Below are 22,054 nucleotides of genomic sequence, written 5' to 3'. Positions count from 1 at the left end.
TTTTGGCCCCTCTACATTGAACAGGGTATATAATTTCAAACGAATCTGTCCCGATCAGGGTCTGGACCCGTCCTACACAGGGTATGGCAGCGACCCTGTCGTCTAGTATTTAGCATCCCGAAATTGGACACATTTATCTGTATTTATTTAGCAGTTCATCAGTCAACATTACATCATTTTCAGGACGAGATATTAGCGTTATTGTTTTTAAAATGTACTAGGCGTTGTCCTACACAGGATAGGTATTTAAGATTATTTTTGTCCTAAACAACAGCAGGGTTTTCAAACCCTCAGCGGAACCCCTATACCCAAGCATGGGTCAAGTCCGTGACAGAGGCTTTTTGTTCGCCATCGATGTAAGGTCTGCAGGAAAAACCGCTCAGAGACGGGCATCATCGCTTTTCAGGGCCTCCAGAACCAAAACTCGTTGAAAACGTACAGTTTCACCCCGTAAGCTATTCAGAAACAACTGAGGGATCGAAACCTACAGCAACTGTTACAACCGCGAGTCTTAAAAAAAGGCCCTCTAGTTCCAGCAGAGGTTACCTGGAGGCGCGCATGTTTTAATCGGAGCTGCTGAGTGTTTCAAAAACGAGTACAACTTAAGTTTAGAATTTAGAAAAAATGTTTCCCCGGTTTCCAAGAAAATGCACTGTTTGTGTTAAAAAAAGGAAACCTTAGAAATGAAAACAACCTCAATATCACTTTTCAGCCTGCCTTCTGAGAAAAAAACGAAGTTATTTTTAATTTATTATGAATAAGCACAAAACGCTTCCCAACCAAATATAGTGTGTAAACGCCAACAGAGGTTAGATTGATATAAGAAAAGAGAGCCGTGATAAGGCTTTCCTGGAAAGAAAGACTTTAGCCGAACAGGTTTTCTGTTTCTCATATTCAAGAGATAAGCGAACGACGGTGTAAAATTTAACGCGGTCCTTCCTCGCCATTTGGGTATAGTCGTTACACAGCTACAAATTGATCTCCCTGAGTCGAAGCCGGTTAAAAAGTCGCTTGGTTAGACTTAAACTTGTAAAGGTGAATCATGTTTGTGAAGATTTCATCCCCATTTTAGAACGGCCATCTTTGTTTTTCTATAAACAGGTGCAGGTATTCTTGTATTGGCCTTATTCCGACATTTCCAATGCTGCTTTTACTGTGATTAAGCCCAGGACTTTGTAGATGGGTTTCAAAAGATTTGAAAATTTGATAACCAGCCGAGGAATCAGTCTTTGGTATACACTAACATGTCATCAAGGCTTTGCTTTTCGCATTAAATGAACTTTCGAATGAAATGGTGATTTGGTGATTCCTAGGACAGCAACGATTGTTTTCAGTGCAAAATGCACTATTCTCTATTTTCCAATCGCCCATAATTCACTCTGTTTGCCCCCCAAATTTTGCATAAACTATTGTTGTGAAATGCTCTTGGGAATATGCAGACCTCGAAAGAGTATTTCACAACAATAGTTTATGCAAACTTTGGGGGGCAAACAGAGTGAATTATGGGCAATTGGAAAATAGAGAATTGGGATGGTGAGGAGACTTTCGTCCGTGATGGTCCAAACCATTTATGTTTGCGCAAAATGTTTCAGTACCTCAATGCAAGTCTCAATTAAGTAGCGCTCAGTCACGGAGTAATACTGTCTTCTCGTTGACACTTTTCTTGGAATCGATACTGAGAAACTCAATATTTGAAGTGGTTTTCTCTGTCAAAACCAAAGCAATTACGGACGGCTACTTGCGAATGAGAACACTTCTGAGTTTTGAAATTTGTTTTTGTTGCAGGTAAATGTAACAAGATATTTTTATTAGTTTCAATATTGGAAGCGCATAGATCACGTTAGTTGCGGTAGTGCGGCGGAATCCAGCAACACTTAACACAGGTGACACTCACAAGACAAATTACAAATGTATGCGTGTTTTTTTATTCAAAAAAAGTATTTATTTACATCTTCTCTATCAAGTGTCTACCAATTCATTTTCTCAGGGAAACGTTAGACCGTTCTATTGAGGCAGCGTTCACACTACGTCGGAGGAATTTGAAAACGCAACTTTATTTCTACGGTTAGGCTTACGGTCAACACTAATCCGTCACGAAAACGGCGCATTTCGAAAAGGCTCTTCAAACCGAAGGAATTGAAAAACTCCCGCTCTTCGTTTTCATTTGGACAGAAAACATTTTGAAAACAGAGCTGGCGTCACGACAATCACGTGATTTCCCTGACCGGTGATTGGTGCGTTTTTGAATTCCTCCGGCGTAACGTGGACGCGCGGGGCCTGAGTTCCCCAAAGAAACGTAATGCATGTGATCACGGTTTTACCACGTGAGTGAAAGCGTGCAACCCCGTGCTACCTGCATTGCTAATTACATAGAGGAGTAGAGTCGAACAAAGGCAGTTTATTTAACAACTGTTACACTTCAGCTTGTAGAAGCAGCGTTTTGACGAATTATTTGGATTTCATTGATTACTCATCAGTTGGTACTCCGGCCTGGCTTACTTCTTGGCTGGCCAATCAAATGAAACTCAAACCCAGTTGCAAATATACTACAACCAATCAAAGTAGAGTTTTCTGTTGATAAGCCACTCAGAGACCAGTCAGAGTGGAGATGCCTCTGGATTGACCAATCAGGTGCAACTGAAACCCATTTTTAAAACACTTTAACCAATGAGAAGAGATGCCCTCATAATCAACTCACACCTGGTTATGAAAAGCCCTGGATATGTTTCACAACTGTTTTTTTTTGTCTACATGAACAATAAAACCAACCATTCATTTTGTTTTTTCGTTTCAACTTTTGGCCGGTTTGTCACACTTGAGAGTCCCATGTCTGCGTGTACGTTATGTGCTTCTAAAACCTCTCTACCCTAAAAATTGTGACGTGAATGTCTTTTGGAAAGACGTGTTTGTGTCCAGACAATTGCTCATGCTGCATAGCACGATTAAACCAAACTACAAGACCACGCATGCGCTACTTTCGGTCGCGTTGCCTCTGTCTGATTGACTGTTTCTCGTCTCTTTGGCGGGTGGGGCCTGGGCAGGAGCAGCCTGGGTGTTTGCATTCGTTTCTCCAATGACCGCTCGTACTTCGGATACCTACAAACGAATTACAGCGTATTGCTATATCAGCAAATCGTTTAACTTTACTCCATGCAATGATTGATTGTGATCCTTATGGCAAACAGGATTCGAGCAACAATGAAGGAACGTTAATCAAAGAGCATGGAGCAAGAAATGCCGTACAGGAACATACTTCATAGCATGTTTATGATCAGAGAAAAACCTAAATTCACATACCGAAACAATGTTCTTGCCTTCCGACTGTTTCTTGTCACACAGATTGCGAATATTATTCTGAAATCAAGACAATAGCAACTTCGTCAAACATTTTTAAGGCACTTAAGGAGAATAATCGTTAAGACTTGACAAAACAGCAGTAACACAGAAAATAGTCCCTTGATGTTTGTGAATTATCTCACCATTTTGTCCTGAAGCCGTTTATTTTGTTTCTTCAGTGTCGCTATCTCCGCCATTCCTTTGACCACAGCTGGGTTGAGGGAGACCTACAAAAAAACGGGAATACGTTATCGCGCCGTATATTGTAAAATTGTTGCGAAAACGTCCAATATGTGTAATGTCTGCAATGCATATCCGTGCAGACATGCGTTATCATGCAAAGCCCTTTATAATTCATAAATCTTCAACCTCTTCTGTAAAGCTTAAGAAATATCATTACTTTATTGTGTACTTACGTTCTTCTTCAACGTTTCTGCTCTCATTATTGCCTTGGTATTTTTGCCCTTTTTGGCCGCCACGTTGACTGGTTTCTTGTCGACAACCTGTTTACCCCAGAGTTGTATGACGACAGACGCATCCCTTAGAAACTTGATTAACTGTGACGGAAAGAAAAAAAGAACGGTTAAAAGTTTCAAATCTGTGGATAAAACCCTGGTTTGTAACCATGCATTCAAATAAAAGGTCTTGGGCATTACTTTCATGTGGTACTGTTTGCTGCTGTACTGGATGGTTTTTACTTTTAAGTCAGGCAAAACCCTAGTGTGACTCTTCAAGTTGAAAGCCACTAAGCATAACTTTCACTCTTAAAACGAAATGTAGGTAAGTAGGTTGAGTATTGTGTCGTGTTGTAAGTAGAGTAAGGCACTGTAAGTAATTATGTGTTTAGCAATAAAAAAAAAAGAAAAAAAAGGAAATGCTAAGAGCTGTAAACATTGTAGGTAAGTCAAGTCTGCATACGGGCAAATTGGGCCACCAGGCCGGTGCTTTTCTCCGGTTTTCAGAAGCTAGAGCGACTAGGAGTATTTGTACTCCCCCTTGAATGGGGTGCTAGTCCATCGCAGGGTTACCCCCAGCATTAAATTCGCCGGTACCCATTTATACATCTGGATAGAGAGAGGCACTGTGAGAGTAAAGTGTCTCACCCAGGAACACAACACAAGCCCAGGCCTCGAACCCGGACCGCTCGATCCGGAGCGCACTACCTATGGGGCCATCGTGCCTCTACGGAAACACTGTAAGAGTTTAAGTAATTAGTTACCTTAGGTGGACACTGTTCAAATGTAAACCTCCTCTCGAAGTTAAACTCCGGATTCCTTGTTCCAGATATGACCTCTGTCTTGATGTCCACTTCAAGATACATGGAATACTTGCAATAGACATCCTGGCAGTCCAAAACAAATGGTTTATCAATCACAATATCACACGACAGACAGTGAATAGCGCAAAAAGAAAACCAAACAAGGAAATAAAGCGGTCAGTGTTTATCTTTTTTTCTCTCTTCGCGATGTCAACACATTGCGTACAAGCAAACAGGTAACCGATGAGCACAAACTATAGTGGAACCTCTATAATAAGGAAGCATACCACGGCGGCAACGGCAACGAGAACGCCGCAAAACAAAAGGTTTAATGAGTAGAACAATGGCCGTGCACGTGCGTTATAGATCTTTCTATATTTCTTAGCCGTCCTCTGCAAAACAACACCGTGAAATGACTAAGCTCTGGGTATTCTGGAAAACATGAACGTTGGCGGCTAATTTTCGACGCCTGCATTACATATTTAGCTTGAGCAAGTTCTGAGACCAATAGGCGCATGGAGGAGATCTAGACAACTGCAAAATTCGAAAATAAAATATAACTTCATTTTTACTAGACGTCGTCCTTGGCGTCGCCGTCGTCATTGCTCAAGTTCCCTATTACGAACACCAACGAGGCAGATACGACTGTCGTTGTTAGTATCCTGATCGTAACGCCTTGATTAGCCCGGTGCTACCCGCGGATCAGTCCACAATTGTATTAATTTTCTCTGGATATTGAGATAAAGAGTATGTGTATTATGGAGGTGGCCGGCTGTAAAGGAAGAGTTTATATGAATTATAGTTTTTGCTGGGACGAATTTAACTGTCCTTAAAATGTACCATACGAATATATCAGTACCAACATTAGAAGCAATTTATGATAGAGCGGTTTCTCAATTGAGTGTCGTAAAATCAAAACCAAACCAATCATTTACCAGCTAGACGACTCCGCCAATCTCAAACCGTTGTAAAACCAAAACCAAAGTAATTGCCTGAGAGCTTTCAACACTCCATTGAAAACAGCTCTGCTAAGTCACGAAGGAAAATTCATATTTTAAACTTACCGTGTATCGTTTTGGAATTCCCTTGGCGCTCCGTATACGAACCACAAAATCAAGTTTCTTTCCTTCCTGTGAAAAAGAAACATTTACCAAATTATACAAAACTCAGGTAAAAAAAAGGTAAAATCTGCATACGAGCCAAGTGGCTCATCAGGCCGGTGCTCATCTCTGGTTTCAGTAGCATGAAGCCACTAGGAGTATTTCTACTCCCCCCTGGATGGGATGCTAGTCCATCGCAGGGTTACCCCCAGCATTAAATTTGCCGGTATCCATTTGTACACCTGGGAGGAGAGAAGCACTGTGAAGTTAAGTGTCTTGCCCAAGAACACAACACAACGTCCTCGGTCAGGGTCCTGTTTCTCGAAAGCCCCGGAGACTTCTCAGGCCCGTGAGGCCATTTTCAGCTCATCTGTATCTAAAAATGGAGAAGTGTATACGCCTGAAACTTCTTGTATGAAGAGAACTCAGTCCATATTAAAAATATGTGAATAAAACAGCTCTGTAATGGTAGGGTTCAAGATTTTGCTACGGCTTTCCAGGCCCGAAAAGTCTCCGGGGCTTTCGAGAAACGGGCCCCAGGGCTCGAAACCGGACCGCTCGATCAAGAGACGAGCGCATTAACCATAAGGCCACCGCATCTCCAGTGTAAAACCCAGAGCAGGGCTAAAAGGAATCAAATTTTCGAGAACGTTATCTATACTGTCCTGGGATCCTCTTGTTTGCAAGAATCGTCAAGATAAGATCACTAACAAGACGAAACCCTGAAGTCTTTTCTACTAAGTGAACGAAGACTTAAATTAGATTGTGACTTCTTTAGCAAGGGAAGGTACACCGGACCAAAACTTACCAGTTGTCTAGGGTCGTCAATAAATATGTCATCCTCTTCTGTGATTTCTCTTCCTTTTTCATTTAACGGCACAACTTCTACCTAAAACAGAGTACACATGCGAGGTGAAACATGCTGAAACTCCAATCCATTGCCATCATGTTGTTCTCTAGCTTCTTTTTATCTCTTATTCTCTCTTTTTAGTAAACTATATAATACTCTTAAAGTAACAGAGGCTCGCCCAGGATAGCTTTGCTAGCTGTCAGCTACTAAAGGTTGTAAACTTATTACACATCAATAGAAATTACTGTTGCTGTTACCAAGAGTGCTAATCAAGGTCGTGCTTTCATTGTCAGTTTTCTTTTAATGTACAGGATTTTCTTCAAATCGAAAGCAGCCCTAAGACATAGTTTGCAATGAGAGAAAAACACCAAACAAGAAATCAAAAACGAGGAAGGAACAAGAATGGTTCAGATCCCGACAGATCACGAAGTGTAACACACTCCGCTAATTTGGGCTACGTTTTTCAAGATTCTCAACCTGTCATGTAGCTTCTTTGGTACCATGCTTCGCTAGTCTATTAAAGAGACCGCCACGGCTCTGTTATTTGAATCTATAGCAACTGTTTGCAAACCTTTCATTTAGATTCACATTGAAAGGAAGGGCGTAACCATACTTACATTAAGATAACCGATTTCTTTGCCTTTGTAGTCAGTGATACTAAGTTGTTCCCTCATGTCCAACTGAAAAGGAAAGAACTCTGGCGTTTAACTCAGAAACCACTGACACAAAAAGCAACTTCTCAGCAACAATCATCTCGGAGTTCACGTACTAAAGTTTGCATGTAAAATTCTAACAATGTTAAAAGTTGCTACCAGGGGCTTAATAGATCGCGATACTTTTGTTAGCGCCAAGAATCAAGACCTCTAGGGAAAAATAGGAAGGCGAGACAGCATTAGTCCCAGCAGTTACTCTCTCTACGCATGTTTAGAGGTGGTTATTGAATTTGAACGCATGGACGGGTTTTTTATTTCATCCAGAGGGTCGGACGTTTGGTCACCGCTGACCAAAAGCGCGCGGTCTCTGGAAACGGTATGGCGATCCTTTTACAACATTACGCGCATGCGTACCACATATCCAAGACTCTGCATAGGAACTGCAACACAGCCAATGAGACTCTCGACATCCCGACTCTCGGTAAAAGGATCTTTCTCATCCTCAAGCTGCCAATCATCTCCGTCCTCGTAATTCTCGTACATTTCATCCATGACGTATTTTCGGTTGATGAACTTGGCCTTGGGCCAGAGGTACTCCACTCCGGTCTGCAGATCCTTCATGACCACGTACGGCTGAAGTAAAACGACAAGAAAAAAAATAAGTTATTATTCATAACTTCAGTTTCGGCAGCATGAAGGATTATAGACTGTTGGTAGCCTATCTTTTCTCTTAGGGTCACTTAGAGGAGTGTTTAGCCATCGATAACGCCAAAGGGCGGTATGGCCGAGCAGGGAATGAGGCGAGACTTGCGTGCCGCGCCTAAGTATGGTCCCATTCCCCTTTAAGCTTAAGCGTCTCGCCTCATAATCCCTGTAGAATGTCGAGAGAAAAACAGACTGTCAACAGTGTAGAAGGATTAGAAGTATTGCTACTGCGCTGTCCCACGAATTCAAAAACATCTACTATTATTTTTAAATATCCTGTTCAAATTAAAGTTTCAGCTAAAAGTATTGGAGAGTAACGTTTTGCCCCCTGCTTTTCATGCAACGTCAGTGGTCAAAGTTCAAGCTGTACTAGCTCGTTCAAAGTGTTAAAATGATGAAGAAACGTTTCTGTCTTTCCCGGCATGGTTTCCTTGGCAAGTTGTGAGGTAGTCTCATAGTAACAGGTAAAGTAACTTTTCAAAGCATTTTTCAGAAGAATCGCAATCTTAGTTTACCTCCGGTCTTCCTTCGGAAAGTCCCCGAGCTTTAGCAGAGACGACTGTGACTTCAAACGAAACCTGCAAAATACCAAATGCAAATCACACAAAAAGACTTGCTATGGGTAAATAACAAGCTGTAGGTTTGTTAGGCTCGATTACCGCCGCTCTCTCGCATTCGGTCTTTGTTCCTCCTTGAGAGGTTCGGGAGAGGAGCGCGTGCTCGTTTCCCGCATAGCGGCTAAAATCGAGCCTAAACGTTTGTCTAATGAAGGCGACAAAAAGTTACCTTCTTATCAAGCTCTTGGCTGATGGCGTTAGCTTCATTCACCATGGGCATCAGGTCTGCAAGATCTTCTCGCAACAACATGGCTTCTACGAAATGATAGACACCAAAAAGGGTGGTTAGCATGAAATTTAAAGGAATTCTGAGATAGAATTGAAGTTGAGCCTACTGCAACCCGGTTTGGATTGATCAGTTTTTATCCTTCAATTTTCTTCAGAATTCTTCATTTCAGGTTACAATTAGTTTTATTTTCATTTTGATCAAATATCACTGATAATCCACTCTCCACCCACCCACCCCCTCTTAAAATGCGACGTCTCAGTCACCTTTGGACTCCTGATCATCTACGTCAAGACCAGCATTCTTTGCGATCTCTTCCTGTGCCATTTCATATGTAATGTCCGCCTGCTTTAGGGAAGATGACTGCATTTCAGCGGGATGATGGAAGACGTATAGATGACTTGTGCCAAACATAACTCTAACAAGAACAAAGTAGATAGATAAGGAAGAGAAAAAACACGAGTAGAGGCTTCATGTGTCCAGCTAATACAAGGTTCCTACTCTTTTGAACTATTAAAATTCCACGACTTTCCATGACCTTTCCAAGTTTTCCATGACCTATGCAAGGCGTTTGTTCTCAAAGTATTGTCAAAATTTAAACAATCTATTATTGAAGGTATTTTCCCATATTATGACGCATAGAATGCTTGCTAGTGTTTATTTTTTACTGGAATTAAAACCGGTTTTCTGACTCGTCTGTTATTTTTTTCAACCTTTGATTTTTTTTGGCCTTTTTATTCTCAGAAAGTGTACTGCTTTTCCATAACTTTCCATGACCCACACTTCGATTTCATGACTTTCCAGGCCTGGAAAATGAAATAATAAAATTCCATTCGCCATTTCCACATTCCCCCATAATACCCCCTGCATAACCTTTGTTTCCCATTTCTCCTGGGTATTACAGTCGTCCCAAGAGAAACTGAAGACAATGCTTAGGGATGTGGAAATGGCGAATGACTTTGCAGGTTTTCCATGACCCGTAAGAACCCTGTAAAACAGTCAACACGACAAAACAATGTAGAAAGTAGAACCTGTCAAGATGGTGTAGTTCTTCTTCTTCATCGTCATCTACTGGTTCTCCATTTACAAGGACTTTCGCTTCGCCAATCGTCTTGATGGTGATCCTTTTAGAATCTTCATTTTTGATTTCACAGTGTTGCTGCTGGATACTAAACGAAAACAAATGGCCGGGACTTCAATAAACAACGCACAAAAAGTTTTTTATTACATCATGCCAGTTACAAACAAAGACAATGCTGGTTCTGGTTTCGATCCTAATAATGTGTAAAAATGTAAGCCTGGTACACATCGAAGGCATATCAGAGGAGTTTGGTCAATTCACGGTTTGAGTTTCGATCCAACATATCCATGGCAAGACTAAAGGAGAACAAACGCACAGACCGGTTCTCTTCCTTAGCTTTTGGCGCATTTGCGCGTTTAGCCTGGCTTAACTAATTTTCATCCTAAATTGTGATCATTTTGTGTACTGATAACAGCATTTTTATTCTTCTGTTAAGTCTTAGGTCTGTGTAGGCAGTCCTTTACATAAGCCTTATTGGCGTCCCTGGGCTTCCTTGCCTTATATATGTACACTGATATTTTATAAACAGATTTATAAATGGCAAAAAAATAAAACAAACAAACAATCAACTTACTTTAACCCAGTAAGTGCAATATCTGCCGGTGGGTCAGCTTTTTTGTTGCCAACTTTAACGACTCCTGGAGTAGATATACAAAAGGCACATCAGCTTACTTCAGAACACTGCCCCTCAAAACGTTTATAGTGGAAATCTGAATTCAGAGGAACAGTAAAATTGCATAATTTTCAAACAAAAGTGACTGACCAGGTTTGATGATCTGTATAATCATTCCTGTCAGCTGAGGGTCAGGGTTTAAATTCCAGAGATGAGGAGTTGACTGGCGTTCCTTCTTCTCAGCATCTTTGTCCTGATGTTGAAAAACATGAAGAAATTAACCCTACATCGCCCGCCTTCCTAGGAGGGGGCGAACGAAAAAAGTCTGGTCGCGCGAAAATTGGGGCGAGAGCACAAAAAAAAAAATCTAAGGAGACTGGGATGACGTACCCCGCTTCATCGTTTATTTTTTGTTCTCGCCCCAATTTTCGCGCGGCCAGAATGCGGAAAAATCTCTTGGTTGTTCTGGGAAAGCTAGCTACGCATGCAGGCTATAAGAAATATGGCTAAACTGAATCGAAGTGTGGATCCTGGTTCTACTAATGAAAAAAGAAAAAAAAAAACGTTTTCCTCGGTTGGCCTATGGTTGGCCATATAACAAGCTATAACAAGTTTTGTATTCTCGCTAACCATGTCATACCCTGTAGCTAAATTTCCCTTTGGATTTTACAGTTCGATACGGCGCTTATTATCAAAATTTTGGACATCCTTTAAAAAAATCCTTGCCTTAAGAAATTTTTGCCCGCGCATAAATTCTCTGAGCATGACCTTCAAAACCTTTGCCTGACTTTTTTTCTGATCAGTAGTAGATTTATTTTACCTTGATGTCTTGTTTGGATTCTGCTACTCTTTCGTCCCAATTCTTGCTCATGTCTTGAGTTGCCTGCTCTGTTTGGGCCATCTTGAAATTAAGACAATTAGTTCGTCAGTATATAATTCCTCTTTCAAGTGGGAACAGGTTTTAATGAATCGAAACCTCCGTTGCAGAGAGGACCTGCAGGGCCGGGTTGTTCAAAGCCCGATTAAGCTAACCCAGGACTAGTAAGAATTTTGATTTCGGTTTTGTAACCTCGCGGAAAGGTTTTCTGTTTATATGGTTTGGCCTTCTGTTTTGGGTTTGAATAATCTCAAACTACACAAAATATAAGTTGTGAAAAACATTTTTATACAAGAGAAATTTAGCCTTCAGTTAACTTTGGGTTAGCTTTAACCGGCTTTTGAACAACCCGGCCTAACTTTAATTACTGCCGGTTGGTTCCAGCTCGCATGTTGCGCGCAAGGGGTAGTTTTAGGCGGGCCTATTTTCCGCTTTCGCAAAGTTTTAGACAGCATGAATTCCGTTTCGCCCAACGCAAAGCAGCGCTTAGCAACCTCGTTTTCTCGAGGTGGACCCTGGGGTGGGGCTGAGCAACAGTGGACGTTATGTCAGATTCGTACTCCTTTGTGGATTTTGTGCTGGGAGCGAAAGTCTTCAAGATAGCACGCGTTGTACGCGTTGTCAATAGTGCCTTTGTTAATAATGTACCCGGTCGCTGATTATCACGCAATATTAAAGGTTTCTTTCTGGTTTTTAGCTGGGACCATACTGAGATGTCTGGTGCAAAATTAAAAAGTAGAACCAATCGCCTCTAAAATAATCTGCTTCGTTTGTTTCCAAACTGCGCAATCATCTCGCGCAATATTGCCTCCCGATTGTCGCTTTGACATGCCACTAAATGGTTTCCCTGCATTGCGTGTGTTGCAACATATTGCAAAGCTATCCTACAATAAAATCTATTAAAATCTACCACATTACCACAGCAACACGCCACACAAATTTTACTCCACGACATAGGCTTAACCTTATACTGTATCTACCATTATCTATTGAGCACATTGAACCCGCCTGGAGATTATGTTCTGTAAATGTGTTCTATTTTAAAAATCAACTGCCTGGTCACACACAAGTAGCCTTTGAATACAGTCGCCTGTCATCGCTCCAGTGTCTGTTGTATTGTTTAGGTAAATATTAATCTTATTAAATAAATATCTTATTATTAATATTATTAACATGTAGACAGGCAGGGTTCAAAGTTCGACTGCAGATGGATTTAGACATGAAAGTCACAAGAGCTTTGTCGGAACCAACGGTATAACTCCACACGAAAGGATATCAGCATTGCCTCGCCTTGCAGTAATTGTCACTGCCACAGTCTAGGAGTTCGTGTACTCTTATAACGAACGTTTTCGCAAGTAAACACGCAATTAGACATATCCGCGTTCCTTTAGTGTATAGTTTTTCTCTCCCAACCATACCACGAGCAGTTCGGATTTTCTCGTTTGTAAGAGCTTCATTTTGTTATCCTGTGTTCTTATTTTTTGTTTTCATTGACTGAGAGTATTAACTGCCTTCATTGCATGTATTGTTAGCGATTGATTGTTAAGTCTTGTGATTTATGTACTGTAAAAATACATATTTATTTAAAAAACTGCCTAGTCCCAACACGAGCCTCAGTGTTTGATGTGATGTTGAGAAATTTTTCAAACTGTTTTTAAAGACAATCACCAAATATGGGATATGTGAAGTGCACTGTCAGCTAGGTTAGGGATCTGTGAAGATTTGAACTTGGGAAAGTCATAAGATCTAAGTTTTGTAAATAGTTACTCACTGATGCTTTGATTTCTTCCTCAATTTGTTTCCTGAGTTCAGCCAGTTCTGAAAATAATACAAAAAAAATTTTAACATTATACTTGGTACATTAACTGTCACAATCATAATAATAACAATAATCACAGCTCCCATAACTTTTGGTGAAAAACTTTCACTGTCCTCCAAAACAAGATAAAACCAAATAAATAAAATAGATTTTTACCTTCTTCACTCATTCCTTCTTTCTGATTATCATCTTCATCGTCATCGTCATCTGCCGACATCTTGACAGCCTCTCCAGCTTGGGACTTTTTCAACATTTCCATGAGCTTCTCGTTTTCTTCTTTCAGTTCCCTGATCAACTTCTCTGTTGGATCCTCATTCACTTTGGCTGTAGTTTTGATCTGCTTGGCTCGGTCAGCTGAAGATTCACATGAAAAAATTTACATTGTACAATCTTATGAGGGTGGTAAACCCTTGGTGCATGTGACAGACATATGACAGGTTTATGACAGGTCTGTGACACAAATAATTGTTTGTTTTGTGCAAATCAATCCTTCGACTTGTTTATGGTTGTCATGTACAACCCAAAACATGAGGTAAGATCTTAAAAAATGCTTTAAATCCTTACAACAATCATAGCAGCAGACTTTTTCCCCTCAACCAACTCAAATAATGGATGGGAAGAAAACCAAACACAAAAATTTCAAACCTCTTCCAAGTAGAAGGGGGACCCTTAATTTTCCAAAACTAATCATTTTTTATTAACATTTTAAAAGAATGACAAGGCAATCAGAGAGAAGATTTTTATTTTAAGCTTGGGACAGAAAGGACTGAAAAACATGCATTGTTAGACACATAGAATGCTCACCGTATCTTAAAGTTGACAGTGTTTCATCATAATTTATGTCCGCAGGACTAATGGCAGCAATCTGGATCAAGAAATATAAAATTTAGCAAACTCAGAAAAATATTCACCACTAGTTTTATTAGTAAATGAATTCCCTACAAAATGAAATAAAATCAACTTATTTCTTAGCAACAAAACTTTCACTCATTGAGTGAAAAGTTTGCCACATGGGAAGTACAAGCTTTATAACTTACATTTGTAAATATCTGCGTAAAGTTCTGAACATAGTTTGTTCAGTACCTCAAAGATGAGACAAGAGGTTCCAACATAGACTTTGGTGAAGTTAACTGTGTCTTAAAAACATTGCATGAAGGACTCATTCAACTCATCAAGCCAATCAACCACTCATTCACCCACCCGGGCAATTTAAATACATGACCCCACAAGCTTTTAGCTTTAATTATTATCGTGTTTAAATAAAGTTTATCTATCTATCTATCTATCTTTCTTCACCCAAAAGAAAACCCTTTTATGAAAAAAAAAAAAAAAAAATTAACAACCCAGTGTTACCATAAAAGTTTTGCTGTTTCCACCAAGAGCATTCTTGAGAAGTTTGGTCAAAACTGAATCACGGAATGGAACTAAAAAGAAATAGTAATAAATCAAATGCAAAACCATTGACAGTGTCTAGCTCCTGAGTAATTTCAAATAAACATCACCATATTGATGTGTTCCCTGATTTGAACAACTGGCATCAACAGAAGTGAACTAACTACATGTACATGGAGAATCAGTATATTTTCACAAAACCAATGAACCAAATGGCGAGGTGATAATTTATAAAATCTTACCTCGGACGTTCTTTCCATTTGCTTTGTCCACAAGAGCTGAAATTCAGAGCAAGGTGTTAGTATTATCCACCCTCAGTGTCAGTCTTCCCAATGCAGTGAAATGAACGTTCATAATGTTTTATAGGCTGGATATACATGTCTAATACTATTAGCATTGCATTTGCAACAATGCTCTGTAATTAAGTTTGGCGGAAAAGAGATTACTACAAATTTTTCAGAGCTAATTAAACTTAAAAGAAATATATCCCAGAGGGGGATTCCCATGATTATAAAAAGGATGGGGCTGCTCATTGGAAATTTCGAAAAGAACCCCTAAGAGAGACCAAGATCCTGTTTTGTGGGTGTGGCTTGAAATGAAATTTTTCCTCCCCTAGGAGGTAACAATTCTAACATAACATATTTCCTATCCTATTTTTTTGGTTCAGTACTGCGAAAGCAAAAGCATGTGGGAAGCGCGGTGGCCTCATGGTTAGTGCGCTTGTCTCCGGATCGAGTGGTCCGGGTTCGAGCCCTGGCCGGGGACATTGTGTTGTGTTCTTGGGCAAGACACCTTACTCTCACAGTGCTTCTCTCCACCCAGGTGTATAAATGGGTACCGGCGAACTTAATGCTGGGGGTAACCCTGCGATGGACTAGCATCCCATCCAGGGGGGAGTAGAAATACTCCTAGTCGCTTCATGCTACAGAAACCGGGATAAGCTCCGGCCTGATGGGCCACTTGGCTCGTATGCAGACTTTACCTTTTACTGCAAAAGCTCCCGGTGTGGACCTTTTGAGGCTGAACACCCCAAGAGGTACCAAGACAGCTTTTTTAACCCCTAAAAGGTATGACGAGTACCCCTGTCCATTTTCAAAGGGAGACCCCAGGGAATGTACTAAATAAGGAAGAATAGTTTTTAGACTGACCTGCAATAACATTTCCTAAGCTGGATAAAGATTGGTTAATGGCCGCTCCTTCCTTCAATCTGTCACCAGTAGCTCCAGTAGAGTCTGCACGCTCACTATTAACAAAATAATATTATCAACAACAGCCAACAACTAGAGCTAAAAAAAATGCCATACACATCTGGCAGTAAGTAATGCATTTTTAATAGACCGAGACGCAACCTTAAAAAAATCACAAACTTGAAAGTGCATCATTGCCGAGCTAGTTACCTTCCAGCCAAGTCTACCAGGTTGATCAAAGATGTTTTAGCTGTTTCTTCACCGGCCTCGTTCTTCCTCTTCTGGGTAAAAGTCACGCCAACTATTGTGTGTGCACGACTGCAAAAAACAATAGAAACAAAACATGAGTCAGATAACAAACTTCAAACAATCTTAAAAGCAATCTTGTATACAGTTGATTTAAATTCTAAAGAGATGATGTTCACCTACAAGTAGCAGTTAAGGTCTTGAGAATAAATTAATTTTGTAACATAAAATCAAGAGGAATTTCAATTTTTGGGGAATAGGGATGGCCCAGTGGTGAGAGTGCTCAGCTCCCACCAATGTGACCCTGGATCTCTGGTATCATCAGTGAGTTGAGTCTTTTGTTGCTTCTCGTCTTCATCCAAGGGTTTTTCTGTGGGTTCTCTGTATTTCCTCCCTCCACAAAAACCAACTGAGTTCTAAATTCTAATCTGATCTGGAAAAAGTGGATGCAGAGTCTCTCTTTGGACATCATGTGACACTGTAACTTCCTATTCATTTATTCACACATTTAAATTACATTTATTTATTTATTTTGAGCATGCATACCTGCTTGTAGCATTCATGTTTGTAGCTGCCACAGTCCTGTTTGTTGTTCCTTCTTCCATGCGCTGTTCTATGTCCTTGTATTCACTAACAGCAACAGTCTTAAGTCCATCAGCATAGAAACCTTTCTTGGGATGTTGACGAACCCGCAGGCCTCCTTTATTTTTGGAAGGGTTCAAAAGATCGCGCACCTTCTCATTGTAGATCTCCAGCATGCTGAACAGCACCTAAAGATTATAATATAAAATGTTGAAATACTGTAAAAACTTAACATTAATTCAAGTTGCTGTACACAGTACTCCACACCACTAAGGATAACACTGCAAAAAGTAAGAGTAGAACTGAAATGCACCTCATACTGTCCTTCATCTCCACCCTTCTTTTTCTCATCTATTCCTGTAAAAATCTCTTCACAAAATATTGGCACAATACCTGTAAATTGAATATAAACAATTATTTATTAAAACTCACTAAACAGAAAACCTAGACATTTTTTTAACAAGGACAAAGGCTTATTTAAAGTCCTTAATTACCTAAAGTGTACAAAAGTAGATGGGATTGTATATATATGACTCAGATGTTAACTCTTGGAGGGTACTCCCGCAAAAATTGGGTGGGGCTGTACAACCCGCTTTCCAAAACCCTTAGCCTATTAAAGACCAACCCAATTCAAGAGAAAGTGCAAAAACCAGACCCAATTTAATACCAAAATGGCCAAAATCAATACCCTATTTATGACCAAAATGGCTAAAGAGCCATACTCTTTGGGGCAAATATAGCCCGTACAAGGGAGTACCCCCCTCCCCCGGTGTGAAATCTAAAAAAAATTTGCATAGTTTACCTCTGTTTGCACCATAACCAACAATTGACCATGACTTCCCTGAACCAGTCTGTCCATACGCAAACAGTGACGTATTGAATCCTTCCCAAGCATTTTTTAGAACACCCTTACCAAGATCATTATACACTTTCATCTGCAACATAACGTACACAGTTATTGTATAGTTAACTCAATAGCCAGATATTTGGCCCCCACTCATATATTATTCCAGTTTTAAAAGCACTGTCTCTCCTCTTAGCAGATGGCTCCTTCAGTAAACTGAGAAAAAACAAACAAACAAACAAACAGGGACAAAAAAAAACCCTGCATGCCTAAGTCTATGGGATGCACCGTCACCATAGCTAAGTGTGTCTAATCAGCCTAATTACCCTTTCCCAACTGATCTGATCTGTTTTCCTTCTTTTCATTCCTCTCTCAATTATAAACTTAAACCAGTCTCTGCAGGGATGACAGATGATGAAAATACTATGATTACTATTCCTCTTGGAACTACACTGTCGGCTAATCTCATTCCTAGCATCTTTCTTCTTCCTGTCCCTAGACTACGAGTAATCCCTCTTTTGCTTAGTCCATCGTGTGTGACACAAAAGAAAAAACGAGAAGCAAAATCCTCAATTTTCCCACAAGGTTTATTCATGGTCACATGACAACGGACTAAGCTAAGACTAAGTTTAACCCCCCCCCCCCCCCCCTTTACATCTAGTTACCCAAATAGTTCACCAATACGTTTTTGTATTCTTGAGTATAACGATTGAGACACTGTGAGGGTAACTTTGCATTACCCAACAACAAAAGCTAAGGGGTATGGAGAAGAGGATAACTGGAGGAGGGCAGGAAAGGAGAGAAAAGGAGAGAAAAGTACCTGTAGATACAAGTAGGTGTGGTAAGATTCACACCAAACTGGGAGAATAATGATAATTAATGTTGATACCTATTTGTTTGTGTTTGGTATTTTTCGGTGGCAAATCAGGCAAGATAAGTCAGGCATGGCTTGTAGTTTGGCGAGCCTGATGTACCACCGAACAATACTGAGATACAAGACTGTGCCTATTTTTTGGCCATAATCCCAGCGACTTGATATCACTGGATATTAGGATAGTAAAGATGGTTTCTGATTGGTTGTATGGTAATTTACAATATACAATTAATTTTTTCCCCAAATAGTCATCTTGATGCTGTACCTGATCAGCATAATTTGGCTTTGAAGGAGCCAAGTAACCATCATCTCGTTCTTCAAATCCATCATGGGACCAGTAGCTGAAGTCAAATGTAAACTTTCTTGGTTCTTCCTCTGGTTCTTCAGGATTTGTCAAGTATGTTGATTCACCTTTCATTTCAACAATCAAAGTGGCATTTCTGGCCTTCTCGCGTTTATTGTGAGAATTATTAAGGAAATAAAAACTGAAATGCTTACTCCACTTCAGTAATAATAATCTACAATGTAAATGTATAGAGATATGTTGTAGGGGATGTGTTTAAAACACGAAATGATGAAATGACGAAATGGCACTATGGGTAAGAGTCAATGTGGATACAGGCATCTGTAAGGGTTAACCTTTGGTTAATAATTATCGAGAACTAACCACTGTGATTCAATGATATTTAGGCTAACCCAAGCGCTTTTTAGGCAAACCAATTATAGTGACATTTCGTCATTCATGTTTTAAACAAGCCCTGTTCCAGGTCAATTTGTTCTTTACATGTAGGTCAGAATGATTTAAACCTACACCAATTTGTGTCAAAGGGGAATGATGAGTCAAGGAGCAATAACTTATTAGACCAACAAATATAAGCAAATTTGCAACAATTGGTTTGCATGGCTTGGTGGAGTTGAAGGCTGACTACAAAGTCGGAGAGATCAAGTGTTCAAATCTAGGTGAGTAAATTAGGAACTGAGGGGAGTGGGTAGTGTGTATGGTGTTGTTTCTATACACCCCAAAAGTGAAAAAATAATAATAACTTCATAGTAATTGAGTGATGTGAATCTTGACAGGAACATCTCAATCCAAGATGCACAAATAGATGCACAGAGAACCAATCATGATCGAAAATTTTGTTTATACATGTGCATGTAGATACGATTAGTAATAGTAATTGGACCGAGTGGAGTACAATTCAGGGAGAAATTGTGCGAGTAAGTTCAAGCTCGGATGAGCGTGAAGCGCCAGGTCGATCTGAAATTACGAGTGCAATTTCTCCCTGAATTGAACAACATGAGGTCCAATTACTAATTAATCGTATCAATAACAAATTTTGGAATTAAAAATGTCTTTTGAGAACTTCTTTTGAGCGAAAACGTATGTAGCGCATTTCACAAGTTTTGAAAACTGTAAGAAACGTTGCAAAGAAAGCCACTAAAGTGCACGCAATTGATGTGCAAATCACGTGGGTATCCAATTACAGGTGTCCAATTACAAAAAGTTCAAATTGGATGCCTGTAATTGGACAGCCACATGATCGCGCGCCGATTATGTGGCAAATAGGCGTGTAGAGAACCAATCATGATCGAGAATTTTGTCATAGATACGATTATAATAATAATCAAAACTATAACAAAATTCTCGAACGTGATTGGCTATCAGCAGCCCGATTTGAGCATTAATTGGACAGTGTACGCGTCATGCTTGTAATTGGACAGTACGCGTCATTTTGCGCGTGCTGTTGCGGTGCACTTTGTTGAGTAAACTGCTGTTTTTTCTGCATTCATAACAACGTTTAATCGTTCAGCGATCAATCGATGGTTTGTTCGTTTCTCAAATTTTGTCATAGTTTTGATTAATTGGTAACAGGACATCGTGTCGTCCAATTCAGTCTGTAATCATACTCGTGATTAACAAATCGGACTCCCGCTTCACGGTCGTCCGATTTTGTTGATCACTTGTATGATTACAGACCGAATTGGACTTCACTCAGTCCTATTACCATTATTAATAATAACAATAATAATAATAACAATAATAATAATAATAATAATAATAATAATAATAATAATAACAACAACTAAAAGTCAACTTCCCAGAAGAATGAAATAGAGAGGCAGTTGTAGAAACTCAAAAAATTTCAATTGCGATATAACATGAGCTCAAATTCCTACTGCAAAAATCTGCATCGTTAAAAATACACTTCCGGTCGTCTCAGATCATTTGGTCTAAGGGTCTGATAAGGGGCCGGTACTATCGGGAGGGAAACGACGTTACATGCTGTTGTACTGTTTTGATCGAAATGCAAACAGCTAGATCACGGAAAAATGAAAAACAACTAAGATTGAGCTTATAGGTGAAACGAGATAAATTGCTGCTGGAAGGTTAGTCAGTTGTCACACAACGATTCGCTTTTGGATCAAGGTCGTTTACAGATATATTCAACTCTAAGGTAACTTTCATTGATATATTAATCAAAATCTAAAAATTAAAATCGTTAGTGTAGCGTAAAGTGCTTTCTCTTAATCGCGCTGTAATGCATCCGATCGAGGTGTTGGTGAAATATGTTTTTTTAAGCGTATATTTTTGGTTGAACCTTGATCTTTTCATAAAATCTTGATAACGTTGCAAGAAACAGTAATCCTGGAGTGTCGTAAAGAACTGGACAGTCCGTTATTTACAGTAAGTTATATGAATTGCCGTGTCAAACAGATTGCATGATGAACTTGCCTGCATGTACGCGCCGTGTCACACAGTTTAATTTCGTTCCTACAAAAGAACAGTTTTTAAACGTTCAAAGGATATAAATGGCCTGACCCTAACTGCCACCCTCACGTTCTCAGCTTCCCCGTCAGACATTTCTACCTCAGAAACCAGGTACAATAATCAGCGAAGCCAAAAGTTGTCGAAAAATGTACTCCTTCCCAATGTCAACCGATCGAAATGACACCAAACGCAACTTCTCAAGCTGATGTACGTCGAATTCTTGAAATCTTCCAAGCGGTGTAGCACAAAAAAAGCGAAATAAAGTAATTCTATGCGATTATCGTCACTAAAATGAATGATAATCAATCTTCTTCGTGAATTCGGCCTCTGTTGCCATGTTGATGGGCGAAATGTAAACGTACGCCTTATAATTTATGCAAAACTATGCAAATTAGGTTAGTCCGTATTGAACTCGTTAAATTTGTTATGACAAAATCAAAATAGCAACCACTTTCCTGTGGAGTTAAGGATTACCCTTTGCACGTAACAGATGACGAAGAAGACGTTTGTACCCCCAACAAGAGAAACCTTTTATACTTGCGCTTTTGTTGAGGAAGAAAGGGAATAAAGAATAAAATACTTTCGGAAGTTTCTTTTACGTTCGTAGCAATTAATCTCTAGGATTTCTTTTTACACGGTCGTAAAAATTAACAAGATGATGGATAAAAACACTCATAACAATTTTTCTAGGGAATAAATAGAAAAAAAGGAATATTTCATCTTTGGCCATTGTTTCACTGACAGCTGAGAGCTGACAAATGAGGATTAAAGACAAACAGACTGCAAGATCTGTTGTCCTGCAATTTTAAAATTAAAACTATGACTGCGTTAAAGAAAGCATTATTACTAAAAAGGTTTACCTCTGTTAAATATTGCTAATGGAAAAATCAGCTGCAAAAGGTGTAGTCATTTCAAGATATTAAAATTCTACTTGACTGAGATACAGAACAAAAGAAATTTATAATAAACTGCGATAAGCTACAAGTTTAATTTTTGACACTGCAAATGGTTTTGCCGAAATTGA

General features: G+C 39.6%; 1 protein-coding gene across 1 annotated transcript; it reads right to left on the bottom strand.

Moving 5' to 3' along the window:
- Window positions 1–1,919: 1,919 nt before the first annotated feature.
- LOC145488248 (kinesin-like protein KIF28) lies at window positions 1,920–21,718 on the bottom strand. The gene is made up of 28 exons (XM_081467070.1): window positions 21,070–21,718; window positions 18,526–18,720; window positions 17,345–17,477; window positions 16,856–16,935; window positions 16,507–16,730; window positions 15,925–16,032; window positions 15,676–15,770; window positions 14,770–14,805; window positions 14,489–14,559; window positions 13,940–14,000; window positions 13,292–13,489; window positions 13,088–13,134; window positions 11,260–11,340; window positions 10,590–10,692; window positions 10,401–10,464; window positions 9,777–9,914; window positions 9,012–9,163; window positions 8,689–8,774; window positions 8,418–8,480; window positions 7,612–7,830; window positions 7,162–7,224; window positions 6,503–6,583; window positions 5,659–5,724; window positions 4,556–4,678; window positions 3,753–3,893; window positions 3,480–3,563; window positions 3,298–3,354; window positions 1,920–3,096 (listed from the first exon to the last, which is right to left on the bottom strand). The coding sequence occupies exons 1-28, from the start codon at window positions 21,121–21,123 to the stop codon at window positions 2,953–2,955; spliced, it is 2,967 nt and encodes a 988-aa protein (XP_081323196.1). The 5' UTR covers window positions 21,124–21,718; the 3' UTR covers window positions 1,920–2,952.
- Between the last annotated feature and the right edge of the window lie 336 nt (window positions 21,719–22,054).

Source organism: Orbicella franksi, chromosome 5, assembly GCF_964199315.1.
Source record: "Orbicella franksi chromosome 5, jaOrbFran1.1, whole genome shotgun sequence".
Taxonomy (NCBI): domain Eukaryota; kingdom Metazoa; phylum Cnidaria; class Anthozoa; order Scleractinia; family Merulinidae; genus Orbicella; species Orbicella franksi.
This window is presented reverse-complemented; position numbering and strand designations above follow the sequence as displayed.

What these genes read in the sequence shown, in the direction of transcription:
- LOC145488248 (XM_081467070.1), bottom strand. Translation starts at nt 21,123, where the DNA reads ATGTCTGACGGGGAAGCTGAGAACGTGAGGGTGGCAGTTAGGGTCAGG. An exon ending in CTGGTAGACTTGGCTGGAAG is followed by an intron (nt 15,771 to 15,924) that starts GTAACTAGCTCG and finishes TTTTGTTAATAG; the next exon opens with TGAGCGTGCAGACTCTACTG. An exon ending in CAGAAACGTTGAAGAAGAAC is followed by an intron (nt 3,564 to 3,752) that starts GTAAGTACACAA and finishes GTTTTTTTGTAG; the next exon opens with GTCTCCCTCAACCCAGCTGT.